General features: G+C 39.4%; 1 protein-coding gene across 1 annotated transcript in view; it reads left to right on the top strand.

Annotated features, from left to right (window-relative positions):
• Window positions 1–21,754, top strand: part of pcdh1a (protocadherin 1a) — a 256,512-nt gene extending 234,758 nt beyond the window's left edge. Inside the window, exon 5 of the mRNA XM_061897821.1 lies at window positions 18,151–21,754. Coding sequence (XP_061753805.1) covers window positions 18,151–18,521 — 371 coding nt within the window. The 3' untranslated portion in view covers window positions 18,522–21,754. The remainder of the gene's footprint in view (window positions 1–18,150) is intronic.
• Window positions 21,755–25,452: the final 3,698 nt, after the last annotated feature.

The raw sequence follows: 25,452 nt of genomic DNA, 5'->3' as shown, positions 1-25,452 counted from the left end.
CAAGGCGCTGGAGCGGGGGTCGGCAACTCGCGGCTGTTGCGCTGGATGCGCCTCTTTAGCGCCGCCATGGTGGAGCTATTTCAAAAATGTATGAAAATGGAAAAAGGTGGGGGGCAAATATATTTTTTGTTTTAATAGGGTTTCTGTAGGAGGGCAAAGATGACACAAACCTCGCTAATTGTTAGAAATCCCACTGTTTACAGTAAAACTGCTTCACTGATGAGAGTAGTTGGCGAGTGCCGTTTTGTCGTGCTAATTTCTGTCCATGAATTTACCGTAGCCCCAGGGCCAAATGGAGTTCCGTATCAACTCTACAAGAGTGCCCCTGATGTACTTTGCTTCCTGTGGCGGCTAATGAGGTTGGCTTGGGAGAAGGGAATCATACCCAAGCATGGCGTAGAGCTGCGGGAGTCTTGATTCCGAAGGAGAAGGAATCTACAGATATCAGCCAGTTCCACCCCATCAGCCTCTTCAATGTCAAGGGTAAGATTTTCTTCAGCGTAGTTGCCCAGAGGATGACCTACTACCTGGACAAGAACAGATTTGTGGATACCTCAGTCCAAAAAGCAGGAATCCCAGGGTTCTCCGGATGCCTCGAACACACCAGCATAATCTGGCATCAAATCCAGGCTGCGAAAAAAGAGAGGAGAGATCTCCACATCATCTTCCTAGACCTTGCCAATGCATTTGGTTCTGTCCCACACAGTTTCCTCTGGGCAACGTTCGACTTCTTGAGGATACCAGACACCATCACCAACCTTGTCAAGGCATACTTTGAAGATCTGCAGCTCTGTTTTACCACACCAGACTTCACCACCATTTGGCACCATATGGAGGTTGGAAAAATGTCAGGGTGTACCATCTCCCCGTTGGTCTTTCTCATGGCAATGGAAGTGATAATGCGAGCATCCAAGTGGGTAGTGGGAAGCGAACAGCTGAGTTCCGGAATTCGCCTACCTCCTCTCAGGGCCTATATGGATGACATTACATCCATAACAAGTACAGCACACTGCACCAGGCACTTACTAGGGAAGCTTCATGAGAACATAACTGGGGCCAGAATGAAATTTTACACCTCAAAATCAAGAAGCATCTCCATCATCAGAGGCATACTGACAGAAAAAAAGTTTTTTCATTGGTTAAGAACCCGTTCCAACTGTGTCAGAGAAGCCAATTAAGAGCCTGGGAAGGTGGTATGACTCAAATCTGAAGGACACAGAGCAAGCAGACAAGCAAAGGCAAGAAGTCACCAGTGGTCTGAAGAACATTGACAGATCTATGCTGCCTGGCAAGCTGAAAATCTGGTGCCTCCAGATCTGGTTACTACCCCGCCTCATGTGACCACTAACCATGTATAGTATCTCCCTCACCAGAGTGGAGAAAATGGAAAGAACAATCAGCTCTTACGTTAGAAAGTGGCTAGGTGTCCCTCAATGCCTGAGCAGCATCGGCCTGTATGGTCATGGATTACTTGAACTGCCTCTCTCTAGCCTGACAGAGGAGTTCAAATGCTCCAACGTGAGGCTCGTGATGACCCTAACAGAGTTGAAGGATACTGTGGTCCGAGCTGCTGCCCCAAATCTGACAGCAGGGAAGAAGTGGTCAGCTAAAAACGCAGTACAGCAGGCAAAATCTGCTCTTCACCACGCTGACATCGTGAGCCAAGTCCAGCATGGAAAAGCCTTATTGGGACTTGGAAAGAAACGACCTTCCTGGAACAAGGCATCCTCTGCTGAGCGGCGCAAGCTGCTCGTGCCCGAGGTCCGTCGAGAGGAAGAGTCGAATAGATATGCCAAGGCTGCGGCGCAAGCTAAGCACGGCCAGTGGACAAGGTGGGAAGGGATGGAGAAACGGAAGATCAGCTGGAGGGACATTTGGGATATGGAATCGAGTAGGGTAAGTTTCCTACTTCGAGCAACCTATGATGTCCTTCCCACCCCCACAAACCTCAACCAATGGCTGGGTTAAGATCCATCATGCCTCTTGTGCTTAAGACCAGCTACACTCAGACACATCCTCACTGGGTGTAAAGTGAGCCACTCCCAAGGACGATACACCTGGAGACACAACAAAGTACTCAAATGCTTGGCAGCAACCCTGGAAAGCAGGAGAAAAAAACAACAACTCCTTGCCACCCAAGACACCCAACCTGAATATGCCAGTTGCCTTTGTGCGAAAGGGGGAACGAAGGCAACGGAAGACAACATCAAGGCCCAGGTTGGGACAGCTGGAGGTAGCCGGGGACTGGCGGATGCTGGTGGACGTGTATAAAAAAACTCATCGTTCCACCAGAGATAGCAATTACCAACTTGCGGCCTGACCTAGTCCTGTGGTCCAACTCCCAGCACATCGTATACTTCGTTGAACTCACAGTCCCTTGGGAGGGTGCAGTGGAGGAAGCTTTTGAGCGGAAAAAGCTCTGGTCTGCAGAGTTCACTGCAGAGGCTGAACGGCGAGGCTGGTAAACACGAGTCTGCTCCGTAGAAGTTGGATGTCGGGGCTTTGTGGCAACATCAACAAGAAGGCTGATGACGGACCTGGGAGTTGGCGGTCAGGCTGTACGTCAGGCCATTAAGGAAACATTGCGGGTGGCAGAGCGGAGCAGCCAATGGCTCTGGCTTAGGAGGAAAGACCCCAACTGGTCACCAAAATAAATCAATACTTATGCTGAGGCAAGTCAGATGCATAGGGGGGTGCTTTTTGGACGCCAGAATACACCGCTGAACCTACTTGAGGCGTCGTGGGCCCAGTCAGCGAAATATCCATGAGAGTAGGAGCTGTTGCGTTTGACCATTTCTTCCTCCCAGGGAATTTAAAACAACTGGTCTCTCCCAAGTTCTTTCGATGCCACATAAGCTGGTTATAAATGAATCTCGGGCAGAGTAGCTTATTTTGATATTTTATTACCAAAGCTTTGGGAGACCAATCAAGATACAACCTCTCAATCGCATTGCGCAAATTGATCTAACATTCAAACGGGAAGACCCTACTTCCAGATGGGACATAAAGGTCCTTTGTTCAACTAAGATGAGATATTTAGGGAGTACTCCAACTTCCTACATTCCAAAACTTCCAGGCTAACACATAGTTTACTTGCGGACAAACAGAAAGAGAACAAATGGAAAAACACTAGCTGTTTTAAAATATGACTATGAATATAAAGAAACAACTCTAAAATATGGATATATGTAGATATCTATCTCCGTCAGAGCCCACTTGAAAACCCTAATGATACGTCTGTCCACCCTGCATCAACAAAGATAATAAGTCAGTGTCTTTAAGTCTTCAACACGGGAGGTAGGAGGTGGCACTTTGGATTTTAACATCTTGTCCTTTGTATTTGGAAACAAAACAATGTTTTCTTATCTTCTGGTACCTGCTGATGTGTATTTGGGATCTGCATAAGTCCTGAAAATGTGCGTGTGTCAGCCATTGTAGTCTGTAGTTGATAAGCTCCTTCTTTTTTTTTGTTGTTACGGGGCATTAATCCTTTGCTCTTGCCATTTCTAATACAAAGTAGCCTAAAGTTCTATCATATCTGTCAGTAGACTTGCTATGAAAGCGCTACTAACCACCAGTGGAGTGGATTTACATACAAACGTAGTTCACCAACGGATCTTTAGGTATTAGAGCGTTCCGGTCTGACATTTTTTTACGGGACACATTTCCGGCATTGATGTTGCCGTCGTGAGCCACGAGTGAGAATATGCTGCTCTAATTGGAGCCACAAAAAGAAGACCGCCCACAAAACAGCGCATCCTGAAGAGACTGTCAGAAAGCGACTTGAAGATGGTGTGCAAAATATAATCCATGCAACATTTTGACCAAATAACTGCCATTACCTGGGATGGCGTGGCGCAGTGGAAGAGTGGCCGTGCACAACCCGAGGGTCCCTGGTTCAATCCCCACCTAGTACCAACCTCGTCACGTCCGTTGTGTCCTGAGCAAGACACTTCACCCTTGCTCCTGATGGGTGCTGGTTAACGCCTTGGATGGCAGCTCCTACCATCAGTGTGTGAATGTGTGTGTGAATGGGTAAATGTGGAAGTAGTGTCAAAGCGCTTTGAGTACCTTGAAGGTAGAAAAGTGCTATACAAGTACAACCCATTTATCATTTACCTATTATGTAGACCACAAGATAGTGTTTTACATGTAGAAAAAAAAATGTAATATGACCCCTTTAATGTGCCTTATAATCTGGTGAACCCTATAGTCCGAAAAATACGGTACAAAACCTTATATACTAAACAAAAATATAAAATGTTTTCAATATGAAATTATATGTAAATACGATAAGTTCTCAAATGTCCAAATAAAGTTACCCAAACAAAATACCACCTTTCTTTTGTTGTTTCTACGCCATCATAAACCAAATTACCTCCTTAAAATAAACAAAACCTATTTGTGCAATAAATCAGGCTTCAATTTGTTTTCAGTAACTCAAAAATTCCAGTTAAGAAAGACATTTTTTAATTCACTTACAACACACACTTATTCAACATACAGTATAGCGATGTCCCTTACACCCTGTTGCAGGCCTCTTTCATAGCTTGTTGTTGCGGTGGGGCGTATAACTGAATTGGCCAATTCAATTTCACTTTCAAAGAGTACGAAATAAAAGCACATGCAAAATATGTCAATCGTGTAGTCACAAATCCTTTTGAGTGGTTAGTTGTGATAGGCGTAATAGTCCTCCCATGTTAAATTACACACGCGAAGAGTCAGACTCACAAGATACAGTTGGAATCTCAGGAAACAAGCATCAGCGAACACCAGCGAACAGCAGGGTTCATCATCATTGGGCATCATCTGCTTTAGTAGTTCGCAAAAAAAAAATAACAGGACCATGGTTAGCTGATCTCAAAGATATAAACTTAATTATTACTATCAAACACCGCCTCCAAGGCAGTGCATTGGTTGAGTTACTGAGACCCAATGACTTTGCATGAACAAGATGATTGACATTAGACTACAACAAACAAGTTAGATGTGCAAAGAATACACATTTTACATCATACTCTTGAATAACAAATGTCCGATAAGAACATTAAAACTCTAACTGTGTTTAATTGTTAGTATGTACGTAGCTAAACGTAACAAACTGCATCTGGTATTTTGTTAACCATTTAAAGATGATGAACTCTTACAGTTACTGTAGATGCATTAATTAAAGCACTAATTGTGTGCACTGTATTCGTATGATTTTATACAGGGCGACACAAGATTCAATTTGTGGCCCCATTTCAGTCTTTACTTGTGTAACACGCTAAGGCTGACTATTGTAATATTGTAGTCTGTCGTTACATCGTGCTTGGATGTCTGCGGCTTGTCAAGGTGACTGTGAGTGGTGTTTCATGTCCACGGGGCCTTTTCAGTGTAAAAAAAACATTTTAAAACATTTTTTTTTATGCTCGAGCAAAGAAAATTGTCTTGACCGCTCATGACCAAGTTGGACGTTCTTCATTTTCTGTGTGAAGTGATGTGAATTTTCCCCAGTGACTCAAAGAGAAACCTCTTAGCTACATTTAGCTACATTTCCACCAGTGTGGGTGTCACTAGGAGTAGGGTGGGTAAAGTGTCTTGTCCAAAAACACAAGGGGAATGACTAAGATGGAGGAAGCTGGATGCGAACCAAGAACCTTTTAAGTGTCTGGCCTGCCATTCTACCATCTGATCCACTCGTATTTGTATTTTGTTCATATCCAGCGCTGTTATTTTTCATTCCACTTCCTGTTGGTCTCCACTCTCAGCCACTTTACCTCTTCCTGAGCACTGTTTGCCTTACCTGTTCCCTAATTAGCAATCAGGAGACACACCAGTCCCTTGTTACTAATCAGGTGGCTTTTTAAGCCAACATTGTTGGTTAGCTGGTGCTGGTTCATTGTTCTCGGTTCATGCTCGATGCAGCACCGTGTCATGCTGTATACTGGCTACCATGCTGGTTGTACTATATTTTTCAATATTGAAATAATACTTGACCTGTACTGTGCCTCTCGTTTCCTTATCTTGGGGTCACACCAACAACACCCCATGTTAGAAAATGTTCAAATCATAATCAATGATTTTTAATTGGCAAAGATTCATTGACCACGACCAGGACCAGAACTAATTAACAGCAACAAACAAGGGTTTACTGTATTACCGTATTTTCCAGATCATAGGGCGCACCGCATTATAAGGTGCACTGCCAATGAATGGTCTATTTTTCATCTTTGTTCATATATAAGTTGCACCGGATAATAGGGAACAATAAAGGAGTCATATTATGATTATTATTTTTTCTCTAAATTGAAAGCACTTACTTGTTGTTTACATAACATGTAGTATTGGTTCTTTGATCAAAATGTTGCATAAATTATGTTTTACAGATCAACTTCAAGCCACTTTCTGACATTTGCTTTCGGATGCACCGTTTTGTGTGCGGCCTTATTTACGTGTCGTGCAAGGACGGGATTGGAAAACGTGTCAAAAGATGGCGCTAACTGTTTAAGGACATCCAGAATTTATTCATATCAATGACGGAATAATTTCCTTATCCGTAAACAACACCAAAAATGTGTCCTGTGAAAAACCGTCCGACCGGAACTCGAATAACTAAAGTTCCTTGGGTGAATAATGTAAACACACTACACCAGTATGTTTTAGCGCTTTCATGGCGAGTTTGCTGACAGATATAAGTAAGAACTTTACATTACGTTATATTAGAAATGGCAACAGTGGAGGATAAATGCCCCACAACAAGAGGATAAAGAAAAAGAAGGAGCTTATTGATTACAGTGTCTCCACAAACTACAAAGGTGGACGCGTGCATTTTTTCAGGGTTTATGCAGATTCCAAATGCAGATCAGCAGGTACTAGAAGGTAAGAAAAATTGCTTTTGCATAATATTGCAAAACAAACGCCAGATAATATCTTACCTTATACAGACACCATGTATGTTGAAGCACATCAAACGGTGCAGCCTACACTTATCTCTTGTGTTTGACTGCCATCTACTGGTCACGGTTATCATTACACCGTGTACCAAATAAAATTGTTTGGAGGTGGGTAAGCTCAACCAAACTTATTCTTTACATTAGGCACAGCACTTTATAAGGTGCACTGTTGACTTTTGAGAAGAAAAAAATATTTTAACGGGGTCTTATAGTCCGGAAAATACGGTACTCTTGATGACTAAAAGTCGATTTGGCTATGAGAGCCTGTGTGTGTGCATAAAAGTTGCAACCAACAAAAAACGCAGTTCAAGTACGTTTATAAATAGATATTAACAAATATTGAATTATTAATACTTTTCAACTTATGTAAAGATTTGTGTTTACATAAGATAATCACTTATGAACAATAAAAAAAAAGACTATATTCATGTCGACATTTCAGTTCAATCTGACATGTTCCATAATTATTTGTTAGTATTCCATATAAAGTCCAGAGTTTATATGGAGAGGTAATCAAACATTGGTAAGTCCAAGCTGTAAAGAAAAGTGTTCATCCTACTGCAGTGAAGTCAATTCAAAACTGCTGAAGCTCTTTGGCAGTAATTAAAAAGTAAACAAAACATAATAAAATGACAAAAGTATAAAAAGACAAATGTTTTTAAAACATAATTTCTTTAGGGCAGATCTGGGCAAATTAAGACACGGGGGCCGCTAGGCTTTTAGATCTGGACCGCTGGACATTGCCCCAATTTTTTTTTAGATCTTTAAGATGGAAACTGTAGCTGCCATGATGATGTGCAGTGATGTTTTCAAATTACCATAAGTCTTGAACTGTACAAAGTATTTCAATGGTTGGAATCTGTGCTTTTGCATGATATACTAGTTACTAAGTCACAGCAGTTTAGACGAAGCAGTGTGGGCGTGGTTTGTTTCCACAGAGTGTTTCCAGAGCAGCCAGCCTGAAATGCGGGTGTCAGGGACAGACATGGAAGGAGATTTTTACAACAAAGTTCTAAAACTTAGTGATGTATCAGATTGTAGGTGGGTTTTTTTACCCTTGGCGTTCATATTTTACTGTTTGTTGCATTTTTGTTGCGTTTTGCTTGATTGTAAAATTTGTCGATCGAGAGGGGGTGTGATGTTCATATAATGTCAATATTCAGTATTTTATCGTTCATAGTTAATATTGTTAATCCCACATTTTTTTATTTTCATGTACATTCTGGGTGTCTGATTCAGTAAAAACATTTAAAATTCCATTCCGTTTTTTAAGGTTGTCTGTCATAACGTTTTTAGCATTCAATCAGACGTTATTGTGAGTTTTGGTATTAGTGATCCTTAAAATAGATATACCGGCCCCCAGACACATGTTTTTTCTCTTTTTATGTTTGAAGCTATTTTAATTTAGAATTGATGTCTACGGGCTTTTTAATTGACATGTCTGTGATACTGTTAAACCAAACTAAAACGACTACAAAAGACATGTTGACTTACCACTGAACTAAAGTTTTGCAGAAACAAAGTACATTTTGTATCCATGAGGCAATTTATTCCATCAAAGAACAAGCAAATACCTGCAGAACATGATGACGACAGTGACAATCAGCTACTGATTTGGCCTGTCGCCACATTTCTGTGGCCCCCACTAGACATTGTGTACCTAAACAACTGAGTGTTTATGCCAGGGGTTGGCCCTGTCGATCACTCATGCCAGAAAATGATTTGCACCGAACAATTGTACATTTGTATTTAATTTGTGCAAGGTAATCCTATTAGAAACTCAATGAATTTGTATTTATATTGGCATAAATCTAATTTACACTTCATAACTACGGGGTGAGCGCGAAAGTGAAAACAGTCAAAAATGTTATCCCATACTTCTACAAACCCCGTTTCCATATGAGTTGGAAAATTGTGTTAGACGTAAATATAAACGGAATACAATAGTTTGAATATCATTTTCAACCCACATTCAGTTGAATATGCTACAAAGACAACATATTTAATGATAAAACTGAGAAACACTTTTTTTTTTTTTGCAAATAATCATTAACTTTAGAATTTGATGCCGGCAACACGTGACAAAGAAGTTGGGAAAGGTGGCAATAAATACTGATTAAGTTGAGGAATGCTCATCAAACACTTATTTGGAACATCCCACAGGTGTGCAGGCTAATTGGGAACAGGTGCGTGCCATGATTGAGTATAAAAGCAGTTTCCATGAAATGTTAAGTAATTCACGAACAAGCATGGGGTGAGAGTCACCACTTTGTAACCAAATTGTCGAACAGTTTTAGAACAACATTTCTCAACAGCCTATTGCAAGGAATTTAGGGATTTTACCATTTACGGTCCGTAAAATCATCAAAAGGTTCAGAGAATCTGGAGAAATCACTGCACGTAAGCGATGATATTACGGACATTTGATCCCTCAGGCGGTACTGCATCACAAACTGACATCAGTGTGTAACGGATATCACCACATGGACTCAGGAACACTTCAGAAAACCACTGTCAGTAACTACTGTTGGTCGCTACATCTGTAAGTGCAAGTTAAAACTCTACTATGCAAAGCGAAACCCATTTATCAACAACATCTAGGAACGCCGCCGGCTTCGCTGGGCCCGAGCTCATCTAAAATGGACTGATGCAAAGTGGAAAAGTGTTCCGTGGTCTGACGAGTCCACATTTCAAATTATATTTGGAAACTGTGGACGTGGTGTCCTCTGAAACAAAGAGGAAAATAACCATCCGGATTGTTGTAGGCGCAAAGTTCAAAAGCCAGCATCTGTGATGGTATGGGGGTGTATTAGTGCCCAAGGCATGGGTAACTTACACATCTGTGAAGGGACCATTAATGCTGAATGGTCCATACAGGTTTTGGAGCAACATATGTTGACATCCAAGCAACGTTATCACGGACGCCCCTGCTTATTTCAGCAAAACAATGCCAAGCCACATGTTACAACAGCGTGGCTTCGTAGTAAAAAAGTGCAGGTACTTTCTTGGCCCGCCTGCAATCCAGACATGTCTCCCATCGAAAATGTGCGGCACATTATGAAGCGTAAAATACGACAACAAGACAAGTTGTACAACTTAAGCTGTACATGAAGCAAGAATGGTAAAGAATTCCACTTTAAAAGCTTTAACAATTAGTTTCCTCATTTCCAAAACGTTTATTGAGTGTTGTTAAAAGAAAATATGATGTAACACAGTGGTGAACATGCCCCAACTACTTTGGCACGTGTTGCAGCCATGAAATTCTAAGTTAATTATTATTCGCAAAAATAAATTTAGTTTATGAGTTTGAACATCAAATATCTTGTCTTTGTAGTGCATTCAATTGAATATGGGTTGAAAAGGATTTGCAAATCATTGCATTCCGTTTATATGTACAGCTAACACAATTTCCCAACTCAAATGGAAATGGGGTTTGTACTTTAGTAAGATAATACGAATGTAAAAAAAAATGTGGGTTTTAAATTTTCATTTTTTTTTTGCTTTTTTTTTTTGCATTCAAAATCTTGTTACAGGCTTTGACAACACAAGCTGTCTCATTTGATTGATTTAAAACCTGGTAGGCCAAATGCGCCTTTTCCAGCCTTTGAGGGCTGACATTTTGTGAGATAATTATCTTGCCACTGGTCATGAATACAGTACTGATGGTGCATCTCTTTTAAAATGGCATTGCAACTGTGAGACATCTAAACTGCCTCTGGTACACCCTCTCTTGTGGTTTGCATCATTCACACACAGCAACATCTTTTTTTTTTCTTTTTTTCAAATCTGTGAACCACCGCTTTCTATACAAATATATGTATTTGACTGTATATAAATGCTTATTTTGAAAATGTAACTTTGTTTACAGATTATAAAAAATCTGTTGTTGCGTTCCCTAATTTTGAGTGTACATTAATAAAGGTGTGTGTTGCTGAGCCCGACCTGAACATAATCTGGACTGGACCAGGTTTGAAAAATTGTTTAAACAATCTACAAACCCCGTTTCAATATGATTTGTGAATTTGTGTTAGATGTAAATATAAACAGAATACAATGATTTCCAAATATTTTTCAACCCATATTCAATTGAATGCACTACAAAGACAAGATATTTGATGTTGTTTTTTTGCAAATAATAATTAACTTGGAATTTCATGGCTGCAACATGTGCCAAAGTAGTTGGGAAAGGGCATGTTTACCACTGTGGTACATCACCTTTTCTTTTAAAGGGGAACATTATCACAATTTCTGAAGGGTTAAAACCAATAAAAATCAGTTCCTAGTAGCTTATTTTATTTTTCGAAAGTTTTTCTCAAAATTTAACCCGTCACTCAATATCCCGAAAAACGGCTTCAAAGTGCCTGATTTAACCGTTGTTATATCCACCCGTCCGTTATCCTGTGACTTCACAGCGTGACCACACAGAAACAAACATGGTGGATAGCACAGAAAGGTATAGCGATAGTAGCTCGGGTTCAGACTCGGATTTCAGCGCCGTAAGCCATTCAACAGATTACGCATGAATTGAAACGGATGGTTGGAGTGTGGAGGCAGGTACCAAAAACGAAATTAAAGAAGAAATAGAAGCTTTTGAGCCATATCACGACAGACAGCGGCACGGAAGGAAGCGCGGAAGAATTTGGCGATCGCCTTTTAACCAACGATTGGTATGTGTTTGTTTGGCATTAAATGTGGGTGGAGGGAAGGGCTGGATGCAAATATAGCTACACATGAGGCATAATGATGTAGTATGAACAGACAGCTAGCCTAAATAGCATGTTTTGCATTGATTATCTTGCAGTAATGCCGTGACCAAATATGTCTGATTAACACACTCCACATAAGTCGATAACATCAACAAAACTCCCCTTTGTGATTTCGTTGACTTTATCTTTGGAAATGCTTTTGCTTTGAGTGTCGCAGGATATCCACACACTCTTGCCATAACTGTGCCATCTTTGTCGTAGCATAGCTGTCATCGGTACAGTGTGCTGAACAAACGAGGGACTTTCGCATCTTTTGACCCCTGTGGCTACTTGAATCCCTCTCTGTTCGTGTTGTTACACCCTCCGACAACACACCGACGAGGCATGATGTCTGCAAGGTACCGGAAAACAGTCGAAAAAACGGAAAATAACAGAGCTGATTTGACTCTGTGTTTGTAATGTGTTTGAGAAAATGGCGGGTCGCTTCACAATGTGACGTCACGGGTGAAAGGTCATCGCTCCGACAGGCGAAAAATTGAAAGACATTTAAATCGCCAAATTCACCCTTTTAAAGTTCAGAAATCAGTTAAAAAAACGTATGGTCTTTTTTCTACAACATCAAGGTATATATTGACGCTTACATAGGTCTGGTGATAAAGTTCCGCTTTAACAACACTCAATGAAAGTTTGGGAACTGAGGAAACCGATTGTTGAAACTTTGAGAGTGGAATTCTTTCCCATTTTGGTTTTATTTAGATCTTCAGTTGTTCAACAGTCCGGGGTCTCCGCTGTCGTGTTTTACGCTTCATAATGCGGCACACATTTTCGATGGGAGACAGGTCTGGACTGCATGCGGGCCAGAAAGTACCCACACTTTTTTTTACGTAGCCACGGTGTTGTGACACGTGCTGAATGTGGCTTGGCATTGTCTTGCTGAAATAAGCAGGGGCGTCCATGAAAATGAAGGCGCTTTGATAGCAGCATATGTTGTTCCAAAACCTGTATGGACCTTTCAGCATTAATGGTTCCTTCACAGATGTGTAAGTTACCTATGCCTTGGGCACGAATGCACCCCATACCATCACAGATGCTGGCTTTGTCACGCAGTTGTGGACAAAGGGGTGTACCTCGCCCCATCCTTTCTTGTGAAAGACTAAGCATTTTTTGGGAAGCTGTTTTTATACCCAATCATGGCACCCACCTGTTCCCAATTATCCTGCACACCTGTGGGATGTTCCAAATAAGTGTTTTATGAGCATTCCTCAACTTTATCAGTATTTATTGCCACCTTTCCCAACTTCTTTGTCACGTGTTGCTGCCATCAAATTCTAAAGTTAATGATTATTTGCGAAAAAAAAAAAAAAGTTTATCAGTTTGAACATCAAATATGTTGTCTTTGTAGCACATTCAACTGAATATGGGTTGAAAAGGATTTTCAAATCATTGTATTCTCTTTATATTTACATCCAACACAATTTCCCAACTCATATGGAAACAGGGTTTGTAATTTCATTGACAACCTGGTCCTTTTAAAAAAAAACAAAAAAAACAAGATCAATAAATAAAAAACGTTCTTGAATAAAAAAAGAAAGTAAAACAATATAACAACAGTTACATAGAAAGTAGTAATTAATAAAAATGAGTAAAATTAACTGTTAAAGGTCAGTACTATTAGTGGACCAGCAGCATGAACATTCATGTTTGCTTCACAGACTATATGTATCCCTTGCAGATTGAATTGATATATATTGTAGGATCCAGAATATTAATAACAGAAAGAAAATGCACTTTTGTGTATCTTGTGTTTTTGTATTGATTTAATAAAAATAATAAATAAATAAATAAATAAATGTTTATGTACTAAATTACCCGGAAGGATTATCAATGTAATCAGGAAACAAAAGTAGGTCTCGTTAATTAAGTGTTGATATATTGTTACATGTTGGTTTTCCTGCTTTGTTTACATAAGAAGCAAACAGAAAATTTGATTAGTCATCTGACGTGCGTGTTTGAGCGGCGCTCAGAAAATTCCTGGAGGACTAAAAAAACTAGCATGATTGAGCTTGTTCTTTGTGGACGTTATTTTTATTTTTTTTTATTACTCATTTTTAGGATAGCAGGTTTTGATTCTGATGTATATATGTATATACATATATATGTATGAATATATTTATGTATATACAGTATGTATATGCATGTAATAATGTGCATGTATGTGTATATGTATAAATGTGTCTATGTATATATGTGTACATATGTACGTATGTTTGTATGTATGTATGTATATATGTGTGTGCGTGCTCGGATCATGTCTTATTCTATTCCATCCAACAGCTGACGACGCCGATACCCGATTGTGGTAAAATACTATTTTTGTACTTCTTAGCTTCCATGTTATTCCTTGGTTTATTCCCTAGCTCACATGCTAGCGCCTTTAGTTCCTTCTAGCTCCCATGCTAGTTCTGTTTATTTTGTCTTTAGTGCCTTGTGCAAGTGTTTCTGTTCTTAGTTTGTTTTGTTAGTGTAAATAAACCTTATTTTCCTATCTTCACAAATGCAATTTTGTAGTCCAATGTCATACAGGAGTGTTTCCTGAATGTGTTACTTAACTGAAAGTCATTGATTTGCTCAAAACCTGGTGACAGTAAGAACAGTAAGAATTAGGTGCACTTTTTTGTCTTAAATAGAAACATGTCCTGCTTAACTTAAAACAGAATACATTTAGTGTGCAACTTTATAATAGAGCAGGTATCCAACTTTAATCAGTATAAAAACTACTTTGACAAAAAGAGAGGTGAAATATTTGTTTCACTAATATGAATGGCAACAATTTAATTGTGCTTTATTCACAAATTAGATCCCTTCTCAGTGAGATTATTAATTTTATGCTAGTATGTTATGGAATTTATCATTAGATAAAAGCACCAAACACACTCTCATAGCTCATTAAAGTGGAATAAATGACACGCCACTAAGAATTCTAAGACACATACCTCTCTCCTCCTACCGAAATGTGCAAACTGAATGTGTAATATCCTCATTGAATGAGGACGTGTGATCAATCTCAGACCAACTGCACTCTGTAAAATAACAAACACGCTCACATGAATATTGAGCTTATTGCAACCATAGACAGCAGAACACTCCTATTTTAACTTTTATACATTTACTTTAGTTATCTGCTTCACTGACAAGATGCCTGCTTGGTGCGTGTTGGTGAATGTGGCAAAACTGCTGAGTCAAAACTGCCGTATGACGTCACAATTTACCATTTTCTTTTACAGGGCGCACCTACCATGAAAACAAAATAATCGGCTCTGTTGGCCTCTTACGTAATAAAAATACTTGACAAAGTGCAGCAGCTCAATACGGAATGTGTACTTTTGTTTCTAAATTCGGGATTCTTTTTTTTTTTCAAGGGATGTTTGGCAACTTTATTCAAGTAGCATTCACACTATCGGCGTCATTCTCATGTTCATGTTTCGCTTAGAAAAAAAGATGTTATTTCAAATTCGATTTGCGCCGATGATAAGAAAGTTTGTCACTTCAATACTAAAAAATTACCTCAGTAATACACATATCTATATATATACACACACACGTATATATATATATATATATATATATATATATATATATATATATATATATATATATATATATATATATATATATATTCACAGGACTGTCTCAGAAAATTTGATTATTGTGATAAAGTCCTTTATTTTCTGTAATGCAACTAAAAACATGAACATGTCATACATTCTGGATTCATTACACATCAACTGAAATATTGCAAGCCTTTTATTATTTTAATATTGCTGATTATGGCATACAGCTTAAGAAATCTCAAACATCCTATCTCAAAAATGTTTAATATTTCCTCAGACCAAGTTAAAGAGAAAGATTTATAACAGCAAAACAAAATTAAACATTTGAAAATGTCAATAAATGCACTCAGTACTTGGTTGGGAATCTTTTTGCACGGATTACTGCATCAATGCGGCGTGACATGGAGGCAATCGGCGTGTGGCATTGCTGAGGTGTTATGGATGCCCAGGATGCTTCAACAGCGGCCTTCAGCTCATTTGCATTATTGGGTCTGGTGTCTTTCAGCTTTTTCTTCACAATAACCCACAAATTCTCTATGGGGTTTAGGTCAGAAGAGTTGGCAGGCCAATCGAAGACAGTAATGCCATGGTCAGTACACCAGTTACTGCTGGTTTTGGCACTGTGAGCAGGTGCCGGATCATGCAGGAAAATTAAATCATCATCTCCATAGAGCTTTACGACAGATGGAAGCATGTACACAGCTGCATTGACTCTGGACTTGATGAAACACAGTGGACCAAAACCAGCAGCTGACATGGCTCCCCAAACCATTGCTGACTGAGGGAACTTCCGTTGTCTAGAGTTCAGGAGTGGTTTGACCATGGGAATACGGCTACTGAAGCTGTATCTGTATATATATATATATATATATATATATATATATATATATATATATATATATATATATATATATATATATATATATATATATATATATATATATATATATATATATATGTATATATATATATATACACACACACATACATATACATATACACGTGTACATGTATATACATATATATACACATACAGTATATACAATTCCCGTTTCCATATGAGTTGGGAAATTGTGTTAGATGCAAATATAAATGGATTACAATGATTTGCAAATCATTTTCAACCCATATTCAGTTGAATATGCTACAAAGACAACATATTTGATGTTCAAACCGATAAACTTTTTTTTTTTTTTTTGCAAATAATCATTAACTTTAGAATTTGATGCCAGCAACACGTGACAAAGAAATTGGGAAAGGTAAAATAAATACTGATAAAGTTGAGGAATGCTCATCAAACACTTATTTGGAACATCCCACAGTTGTACAGGCTAATTGGGAACAGGTGGGTGCCATGATTGGGTATAAAAACGGCTTCCCAAAAAATGCTCAGTCATTCACAAGAAAGGATTGGGTGAGGTACACCCCTTTGTCCACAATTGCGTGAGCAAATAGTCAAACAGTTTAAGAACAACGTTTGTCTAAGTGCAATTGCAAGAAATTTAAGGATTTTAACATGTACGGTCAATAATATCATCAAAAGGTTCAGAGAACCTGGAGAAATCACTCCACGTAAGCCGCATGGCCGGAAACCAACATTGAATAACCGTGACCTTCGATCCCTCAGACGGCACCATATCAAAAACCGACATCAACCTCTAAAGGATATTACCACATGGGCTCAGGAACACTTCAGAAAACCACTGTGTCTAGATACAGTTCGTCGAAGCTCTACATAAAACAAGAATGGGGAACGATTCCATTTTCAAAGCTTCATTAATTAGTTTCCTTAGCTCCCAAACGTTTATTGAGTGTTGTTAAAAGAAAAGGTGATGTAACACAGTGGTGAACATGCCCTTTCCCAACTACTTTGCATGTGTTAAGTTAATTATTATTTGCTAAGAAAAATAAAGTTTATGAATTTCAACATCAAATATCTTGTTTTTGTAGTGCATTCAATTGAATAAGGGTTGAAAAGGATTTGCAAATCATTATTCCGTTTATATTTAGATCAAACACAATTTTCCAACTCATATGGAAACAGGGTTTGTATATATACACACACACACATATATATATATATATATATATATATATATATATATATATATATATATATATATATATATATATATATATATATATATATATATATATATATATATATACATATATATATATATATATATATATACATATATATATATATATATATATACATATATATGGATGTTTTTTAAGACAATTGCATGTAATAACAGATGGAAAGTTTATTTTGGTGTGTTTTGCACAGGGAAATAAGGTCACTGGGTCATAGACCCATTTTTAAAGTAGGAACAGTTAAAAAAAATGATGATAATGAAGAGCCGAGAACCCATTTCCGTGCTATCAATCAATAATGTTTTTGCCCAAAGGATTCATCCCTTCCATTTGCAACAAAACAAAGCCTCTGAATTACGTCAGATGTATCATGTCCATGCACATCTTTTTTTCACTCTCAGTACTGACGCATTTTTGGGTGTACACAAATCAATATAATGCTGTGAACGGGCTGTGATGTATTTGAAGCATGCTAGACTAACTGCTGCTCGATATTTCACAATGACACAGACACAGCATGCCATCTCCTGAATGTATCACATCAGCTAGTGGACTGCACGCAGTAGTGCTCATTACCCTGCGCATAGCAACAGCTACATAGCAACTGCTGCACACTGCTTAGCAACAGCTGCAAAGACCTTAAAAGAGGGGAAGGAGGAGGGAGTGGATTCTTTGGGTTTAGATGAGACAATTCCTGATCGGACATAGCTTTTTAATTAGGTTTTTCGTTTGATGTTTGGTTTGATTAACTTGACATTTCATAGCAAACTGACAATTCCTTCTCTTTTCTACCCACAGACATTCGCTCGCTGCCCGATGTGGCAATGACCGGAAACTGTACAACTGAGTGCAGTGAACTGGGCCACTCCGACGCCTGCTGGATGCCCGGGCATCCCTCTCCTGTACGCAGGGCGAGGAACCCCCCGAAACTCTCCACCTTTGTGCCTTACCAGGAAAGAGGAAGTCTGGGACGCCTGGCAAACGGGAGTGTCATTCTGGGTGGTGAAGAGCACCGATCACACCTTCCGCCCTCTCGCAGTGCCTATTCCGGCAGCGGTCAGGACGCCAGTCAGGACTGCCCTTTGGAAGAGATGCCCCTCAGCGTAACGTCTGAGTTCCCGCCCACCTCCCCGTCTGCCCACACTCCTAAACGAGAAATCTATTTGTGAATATCAACCTTGAATCAGTGCAGAGATGAAGAAAAGATCAAACATGGCAGAAAAACAAAACAGGCTACCCCTCGATGCCCAGTTATAACAGAAGACTGTGATCCATCCAATTACTGGCATGATCACTTGGGCCATTTGCCATCTCCACTTTCAATTAAATTATTAGCACAATTATTACAAAGTTTAATTGATATACACATTCATTCATTTACACACAATCTTGTAGAATGCGGCTCAAAACGAGTTCAGTCACTACTGATTATTTTCGTAGTTGGCCAACCTACACAGTCAAGTGATCTTTTTTTAATTTGAAAGTTGTGATCAGTGCTCCTGTGCCATTCTTAGAAGATTTTGATAGACAGCCAGTCAGGCGCTATCTGAAGGCTTTTGACTAACAATCAAACAAAATGTTCTGTAGTTGTACAGTGCTGTAAATACATTTTGGACTGTATGCTCTACATATATTTTTGTCTGGTAAAAGCTGATAACAAAAAAAAAAGTAATTTGACTCAGAATTTAAGGATATTTGAGCTTTTTGTTTTATTTCGCTGCTGCTGTTTAAAAGTTGATTGAAAACATCTTCAGGAGAGCAGCTCAATATTGTGGAAAGCATTTATCCGCTCCATATAATCACACACACCTTCAACCCCTAATCATAGCAGAATGGCCTTTACCTCTGCTCCCTGTGGAGCTTTGCCGTGGGTGGAGAAACCTGTGCAGCAACATTTGAACAGACATTATGTTCCATTGACTCTCAGCACTGTGACCTATAGTTTATCATCAAAACGGTTGACTTGGCCACAGTCCCCTGGAGTCGCAATGACCAAACGCCAAACCAAAATTGGCTTTTAATTCGAATCCTTCTGACTCTGTTAGGGAAAATATTCCAGTGTGATTTTTTTCCCTAAAAAGGCTTTCTTCAGCCAGACAATCTACTTGCTTCCCTTCCTTTTAGATATAATGCAGACTTATTTACCTGAAGTTTAATAAAACAACACTTGAGACTTAAGAGCAGTCGAGAACCGGAGTACACACAACACATGTCTAGTCCTCCTCATTCTGAGCATTTTCTTCGTTTTTCATAGTATCATATTCAAATCGCAATATCTGTATTCAGAGGTCCAACGGAACCACTTAGAGAGGAAAGCATAGTCCTTCAAGAATGTCGTAGAAATAAACCACCATTTACATAACTGAAGCAGGCCTGAATACACTATGAGCATTCTTGTCCTTTGGCGACCAAAATAAAATGTAGGGATTTGTTTCTCTTAATAGAGATTTCCTGAGTTAATCTGCGGGATATGCCTGAAGGACACTTTGTATTAGTCGGTAATTGGATGCTAATAACGACTACATTACCCTGCCTTGCAACACTGTACAGTGTAGTGTCAGGCGGTGTCTTTGATTCAAACATTGATATGATAAGACTTGTAGATACCTTTCACCTCCGCAGCAAATTTCCATGGTGAGATTGTGTCTCTAAGTAAGGGCGAAAGATCCCCGAATAGACGCATCCTAATTAGGGTGAGTAATGAGTCCTGAGCTGTGGCGTGTGTGTGTGAAGCACAAGCCCCAGGACAAGGCACCCACCAAATAATGCACATCCACCCGCAGCGCTACAATCACTTAAAAAGATCAGCACTTACCTCATCATGCTGCCATTGAAAACTGCATTTAGAGCAATTGAACTGAAAACATATGGAAATCACTGGACATGGCCATGATTAAATAAGTCGGACGATTATCCGGCCTTGAGGGGGAAAAAGCACATTATGCCGTTTTCAAAGCCATTTAGCAACTAGAAATAAATTCAAACAACAGCCATGATGCACTGTGATTAAACCCCCACGAGCACCCCTCGGAAAGTGGTCTAACGGCCCGCAAGCAGCGAGTGCGATCACTGACCTGGAATTAACGACAGACAGAAAGATAGTAAGGAGTGATAAAGCCAATGCCGAATCGCCTCAGTCACAACTTTTATCTGTTTAAGTGTCTCGACTCCTTTAAGACCTGCTTTGAATTGATATCCCCCGCCCCCTTTGGGATTAATCCTAACCTGATTCTAGTTTAAGTGAGAGATGTTTATCACTGGCACATATCTGCAAGGTATCTCCTTGATCACCAATTTGGAGCAGAAATGATCAGGCATTACTCAGAATAGAATAAAAGATTGATTTAAGTGCACCACAGATTAGTTTTTTTTTTGTTTTTTTTTGATGAGTCGGACTCTTAAACTAAAGCCAATAATAACTCTCAGCTTGCCTAAGGAAAAAAAACATCACTCATCCTGAATAATGCCTTTGAACGTCACAAAGCACTGAAATACACTGATGAAAAATGTTCAATTTGTACTTTGCATAGATTTATTGTTGAATTCACCTGAGTATTTTTGCCTCTCTGTGATCTGTATTGTAAAGTGATCATTCCTGTCGACAGATGGACAGATTACTGTGTTAAAATTGGCTGGGGGTTTTGTTTTGTATCGGTCAAAGAATCTTAGCAAAGCGGTTGTGTGAATTAAAAAAAAAAAAAAAAAAAAAAAAAATCTCTTGGTGGTGTCAGTGTACATACAGTAGTACTCCACAATCCGTTGTTTGCTGTCAAAGCAGGCTGGGATTTTAGCATGAATTCCAAAGATAATTGGTAGAAACTGTTTTACTGTTTCTTTCACCTTCTGAAATGTCAGTGCTGGTTCATATTCAAAAAGGCCCCTCCCCATGAACTGAAAATTAACTGCACATAGATTTTCATCTTTTTCACAGTCCATGGAAAACAGACAACTGCCTTGAGACTACATCTTTGCAAGAGAGAATCTAGTTGTTATCCTAACTGTTGGTATATTTATATAGGATTAAAATGCTTGTGATGCCATGTTTTTGTACAGTTTTATGTACATACAAGTGACGCTTTCTAAAAGTTCTGAGAAAAGCCGATGGCATATAAAAATTGTAAGATGTTTTCTTGAGCTGTGCACATCTTTGCCTTGGTTGGATTGACCTTTGCTGAGTCGGTGTGAATGTGGCCGTTCTATGCCTGCACTGTAGTCATTCACTGGCTCCCACATCCTGAGGACTTAATCAGTTATTATGTTTATTGTGATCAGTGGTTTGTCCTATCTTACCAATTTGTTAAACTCCTGTGTTCTGCTTTGTTCTGTTTTCGCATGTTGAAAACTTATCTTGTAATACTGTCCTCATGAACTTTGTAATAAAATTACTTCAGGGAAAAAGAAATGCCTTTTGTGGTTTGTCTATCACTGCTGTCATGCCTGCGTGACCAATCAGCACTCATGCAAAAGTGTATTAGTTACGCATTTTACTTTGCATCTCAGTGCATTAACTGTGGTCTGTTCGAGGACCCTTGATTAAAGGTATAGACAGAGATGTTGCTAGTTTTTCAAGACAGGTGGTGATTTAACACCCAGCAGATGCACTGATAAAATTGTAACTATGATAATGTTGTATAAGTATCAGTGGTATAATCCACTGGTGATACTATGTGCATCAGATCATCTCTGAAGTAAGGGAAAACCAGGCAGATTTCTAATCATAATTAAGTTAACAATGAAAGGTTATATGTTTAAAGGGGAACATTATCACAATTTCAAAAGGGTTAAAAACAATAAAAATCAGTTCCCAGTTTTTATTTTAAATTTACCGTCCCGGAATATCCCTAAAAAAAGATTTAAAGTGCTGGATTTTCGCTATTTGTGATGCGACTATCCATTTCCCTGTGACGTCATACAGTGCTGCCAATGTAAACAAACAATGGCGAATAGCACAGCAAGATATAGCGACATTAGCTCGGATTCAGACTTGGATTTCAGCGGCTTAAGCGATTCAACAGATTACGCATGTATTGAAACGGATGGTTGGAGTATGAAAGTATTGAAGAAGAAACTGAAGCTATTGAGCGAATAGCTATTGACGCTATTCATAGCCATAGCATGGCCGAATAGCTGCGTTAGCATCGCTGGTAAAATGTGCGGACCAAACGATCAGGACTTTCGCATCTCGTGACACTGGAGCAACTTAAATCCTTCGATTGGTAAGTGTTTTTTTCGCATTAAATGTGGGAGGAAGGACATGTAATATAGTTGCAAATGCATCTGCAGATTATCCATACATCTCTGTGCCATGTCTGCTTTAGCACCGCCGGTAAATAGCATGTTAACATCGATTAGCGTAGCATGTTAACATCGATTAGCTGGCAGTCAACATCAACAAAACTCACCTTTGTGATTTCGTTGACTTTATCGTTGCAAATGCATCTGCAGGTTATCCATACATCTCTGTGCAATGTCTGCTTTAGCACCGCCGGTAAGTAGCATGATAGCGTCGATTAGCGTAGCATGTTAGCATCGATTAGCTGGCAGTCACGCCACGACCAAATATGTCTGATTAGCACAAAAGTCAACATCAACAAAACTCACCTTTGTGATTTCGTTGACTTTATCGTTGCAAATGTATCTGCAGGTTATCCATACTTCTCTGTGCCATGTCTGTCATCGCCGGTAAAATGTGGAGACACTCTGGCACATTCAACGGGGGTCTGGCGGCGGACACTTTCGCATCTTTGGGCCAGTGGTGCAGCTTGAATCCCACCCTGTTACTGTTGTTACACCCTCCGACAACACACCGGCGAGGCATGATGTCTCCAAGGTTCCAAAAAATAGTCGAAAAAACGGAAAATAACAGAGCTGAGACCAAATGTTTGCAATGTGTTGAAAATGAAAATTGCGGCTGCATTACCTCGGAGACGTCACGTTCTGACGTCATCGCAAAAAGAGCGAGAAATAGAAAGGCGTTTAATTTGCCAAAATTCACCCATTTAGAGTTCGGAAATTGGTTAAAAAAATATATGGTCTATTTTCTGCAACATCAAGGTATATATTGACGCTTACATAGGTCTGGTGATAATGTTCCCCTTTAAATTCATGTTCTGGCCACTCGATGTTGGCCCCTTTTTTTCTTATTGTTTTTTTTTAGAATATCAATCACAATTTATTTATACAACCCTTAAACAAAAGTGCCTCAAAGGGCTTCACAAACCACAACAACATCTCCTGATCTGGACCCACATCCAGGCAAGGAAAAAACTTAAAAACAACCCAAACAGAGAAAAAGAAATGGGATGGAGCCGCAGATGTGGAGACCCCCCTCTAGGAAGACCGGCTGCTATGGATGACTAGTGAGTACAGTTATTGAGTTGTTAAATTAATAGATCATGTGAGAGTCCAGCCTATCGAAGAGCCAACAGAGGGTCAGAGAGAGCTCTTCTTGCATACAGATAAGTCGACAACGCAGACATGTCACCAACTGGTGCATTAAAGAGTGGTCCACCCGGGACTCGACTTGGAACAGCTACCGCCTCTTCCAGATTGGTTCCTCTCCAAACATTATCTGTGACCACCTGGTAACCTCTCAATGCAGAAGATGATAAAGTGTCAGGAAAGCTGGTCTAAACAGGATCTATACAAAATAAAAAGTGAATAAGTTAGATTTAAGATGAAACTTAAATGCTTCAACTGAGGTAGCATCGCTAACTGTTGCCGGTAGGGCATTCCAGAGTACTGGAACTCAATAACGACAACGCTCCAGAACCTGCAGACTATTTATGGGCTCTGATGGTAGGCTTTGATGATGCTAAACCTTTCAGTATTTTGTATCTAAATAACAAAACCTTAGAATTGCACCTGAAGTGTACCAGGAGCCACTGCAGGTGGGCTAGTACAGGCATAACATGATCAAACTTTCTTGTCCTGGTCAAAAGTCTAGCAGCTACATTTTTTACCAACTGCAATCTTTTAATACTGGGCTTTGGGAGAAACTAATATGTTACAGTAATCAAAATGAGAGGTAACAAACATAAGTACAATGATTTCGGAATCATTGGTGAACAAATACAACACCATTTTTTTTTTGGTAATGTTTATCTACATATAACCCCATCTTTAAAAAGTCAAAACCCCCAATTAGTTTTTAATGTGTTTTCAAAAAGCCGGTTTCAACCAAGCATGGTGGTACGGTGGTTAGTGCTCGTGCCTCAGAATATGAAGGTCCTGGATTCGATTCCCGGGATCTTTGTGGAGTTTGCATGTTCTCTCCGTGACTGTGTGGGTGCCCTCCGGTTACTCCGGCTTCCTCGTACCTCCTTTCCATCTGTGTTAGCGTTGCGATGGAGTGGCGACTTGGCCAACCTTCCACCCGAGTGCAGCTGGGATAGATGTGATTCAACCAAAGCCATGCAACAATTATTTTTTCAGTGCATGTAACCTACCTAGTGTGTTGGGTTAAGGGTGAGAGGAGTGGCCCTTTAGGAGTCTTGTTTATGGACGCCCATGATTTGGTGCTATGGCCCTGGTGTGTAATCTGTCTTTTACTGTACGTCAAAGGAACTATACCACCTGAACAGGGTAAAGTGGTATAAAAAAATGGATGGATGCTTAAGTTGTTTACATATGATGCAAACATTTAATCAGCTGTCTGCATTTGCTAAACCTCGGTGGGAATGTTGATAACACAAACCTTTTTATCTTAAAAGAACAAATGGACTGGGGCATTTGTAACCCACTCTGTTGCTTTTAATGACATTCTTGATTGGTTGCTTAGGAAAATTGTACAACTGCTCTTGGCCCAGGAAAAGGCCCCTTTTTGTGGGGTCTGTACTACAGTACGATTGTACTTGATAGTTATGAATATTGTCTAAATGATCATAAAAAATGCTATGGATATTTTTTTACACCGCTTAAAATGAATACAGTTCTAATACACTGTGCTTATTTTCGTAACAGGTCTTACTCGATTCCCATGAACACTTCAAACTCACATAGAGGATGAGTTTCTCCCATCCTTGTACACAAGTTTCATTATATTGGAAACTGATTGTTCCCAGGGCCTGAAGTGGGTCAGTCCCAGGACCTGTGTTAAGA

Source organism: Nerophis ophidion, linkage group LG04 (genome assembly GCF_033978795.1).
Source record: "Nerophis ophidion isolate RoL-2023_Sa linkage group LG04, RoL_Noph_v1.0, whole genome shotgun sequence".
Classification (NCBI taxonomy): Eukaryota; Metazoa; Chordata; class Actinopteri; order Syngnathiformes; family Syngnathidae; genus Nerophis; species Nerophis ophidion.
This window is presented reverse-complemented; position numbering and strand designations above follow the sequence as displayed.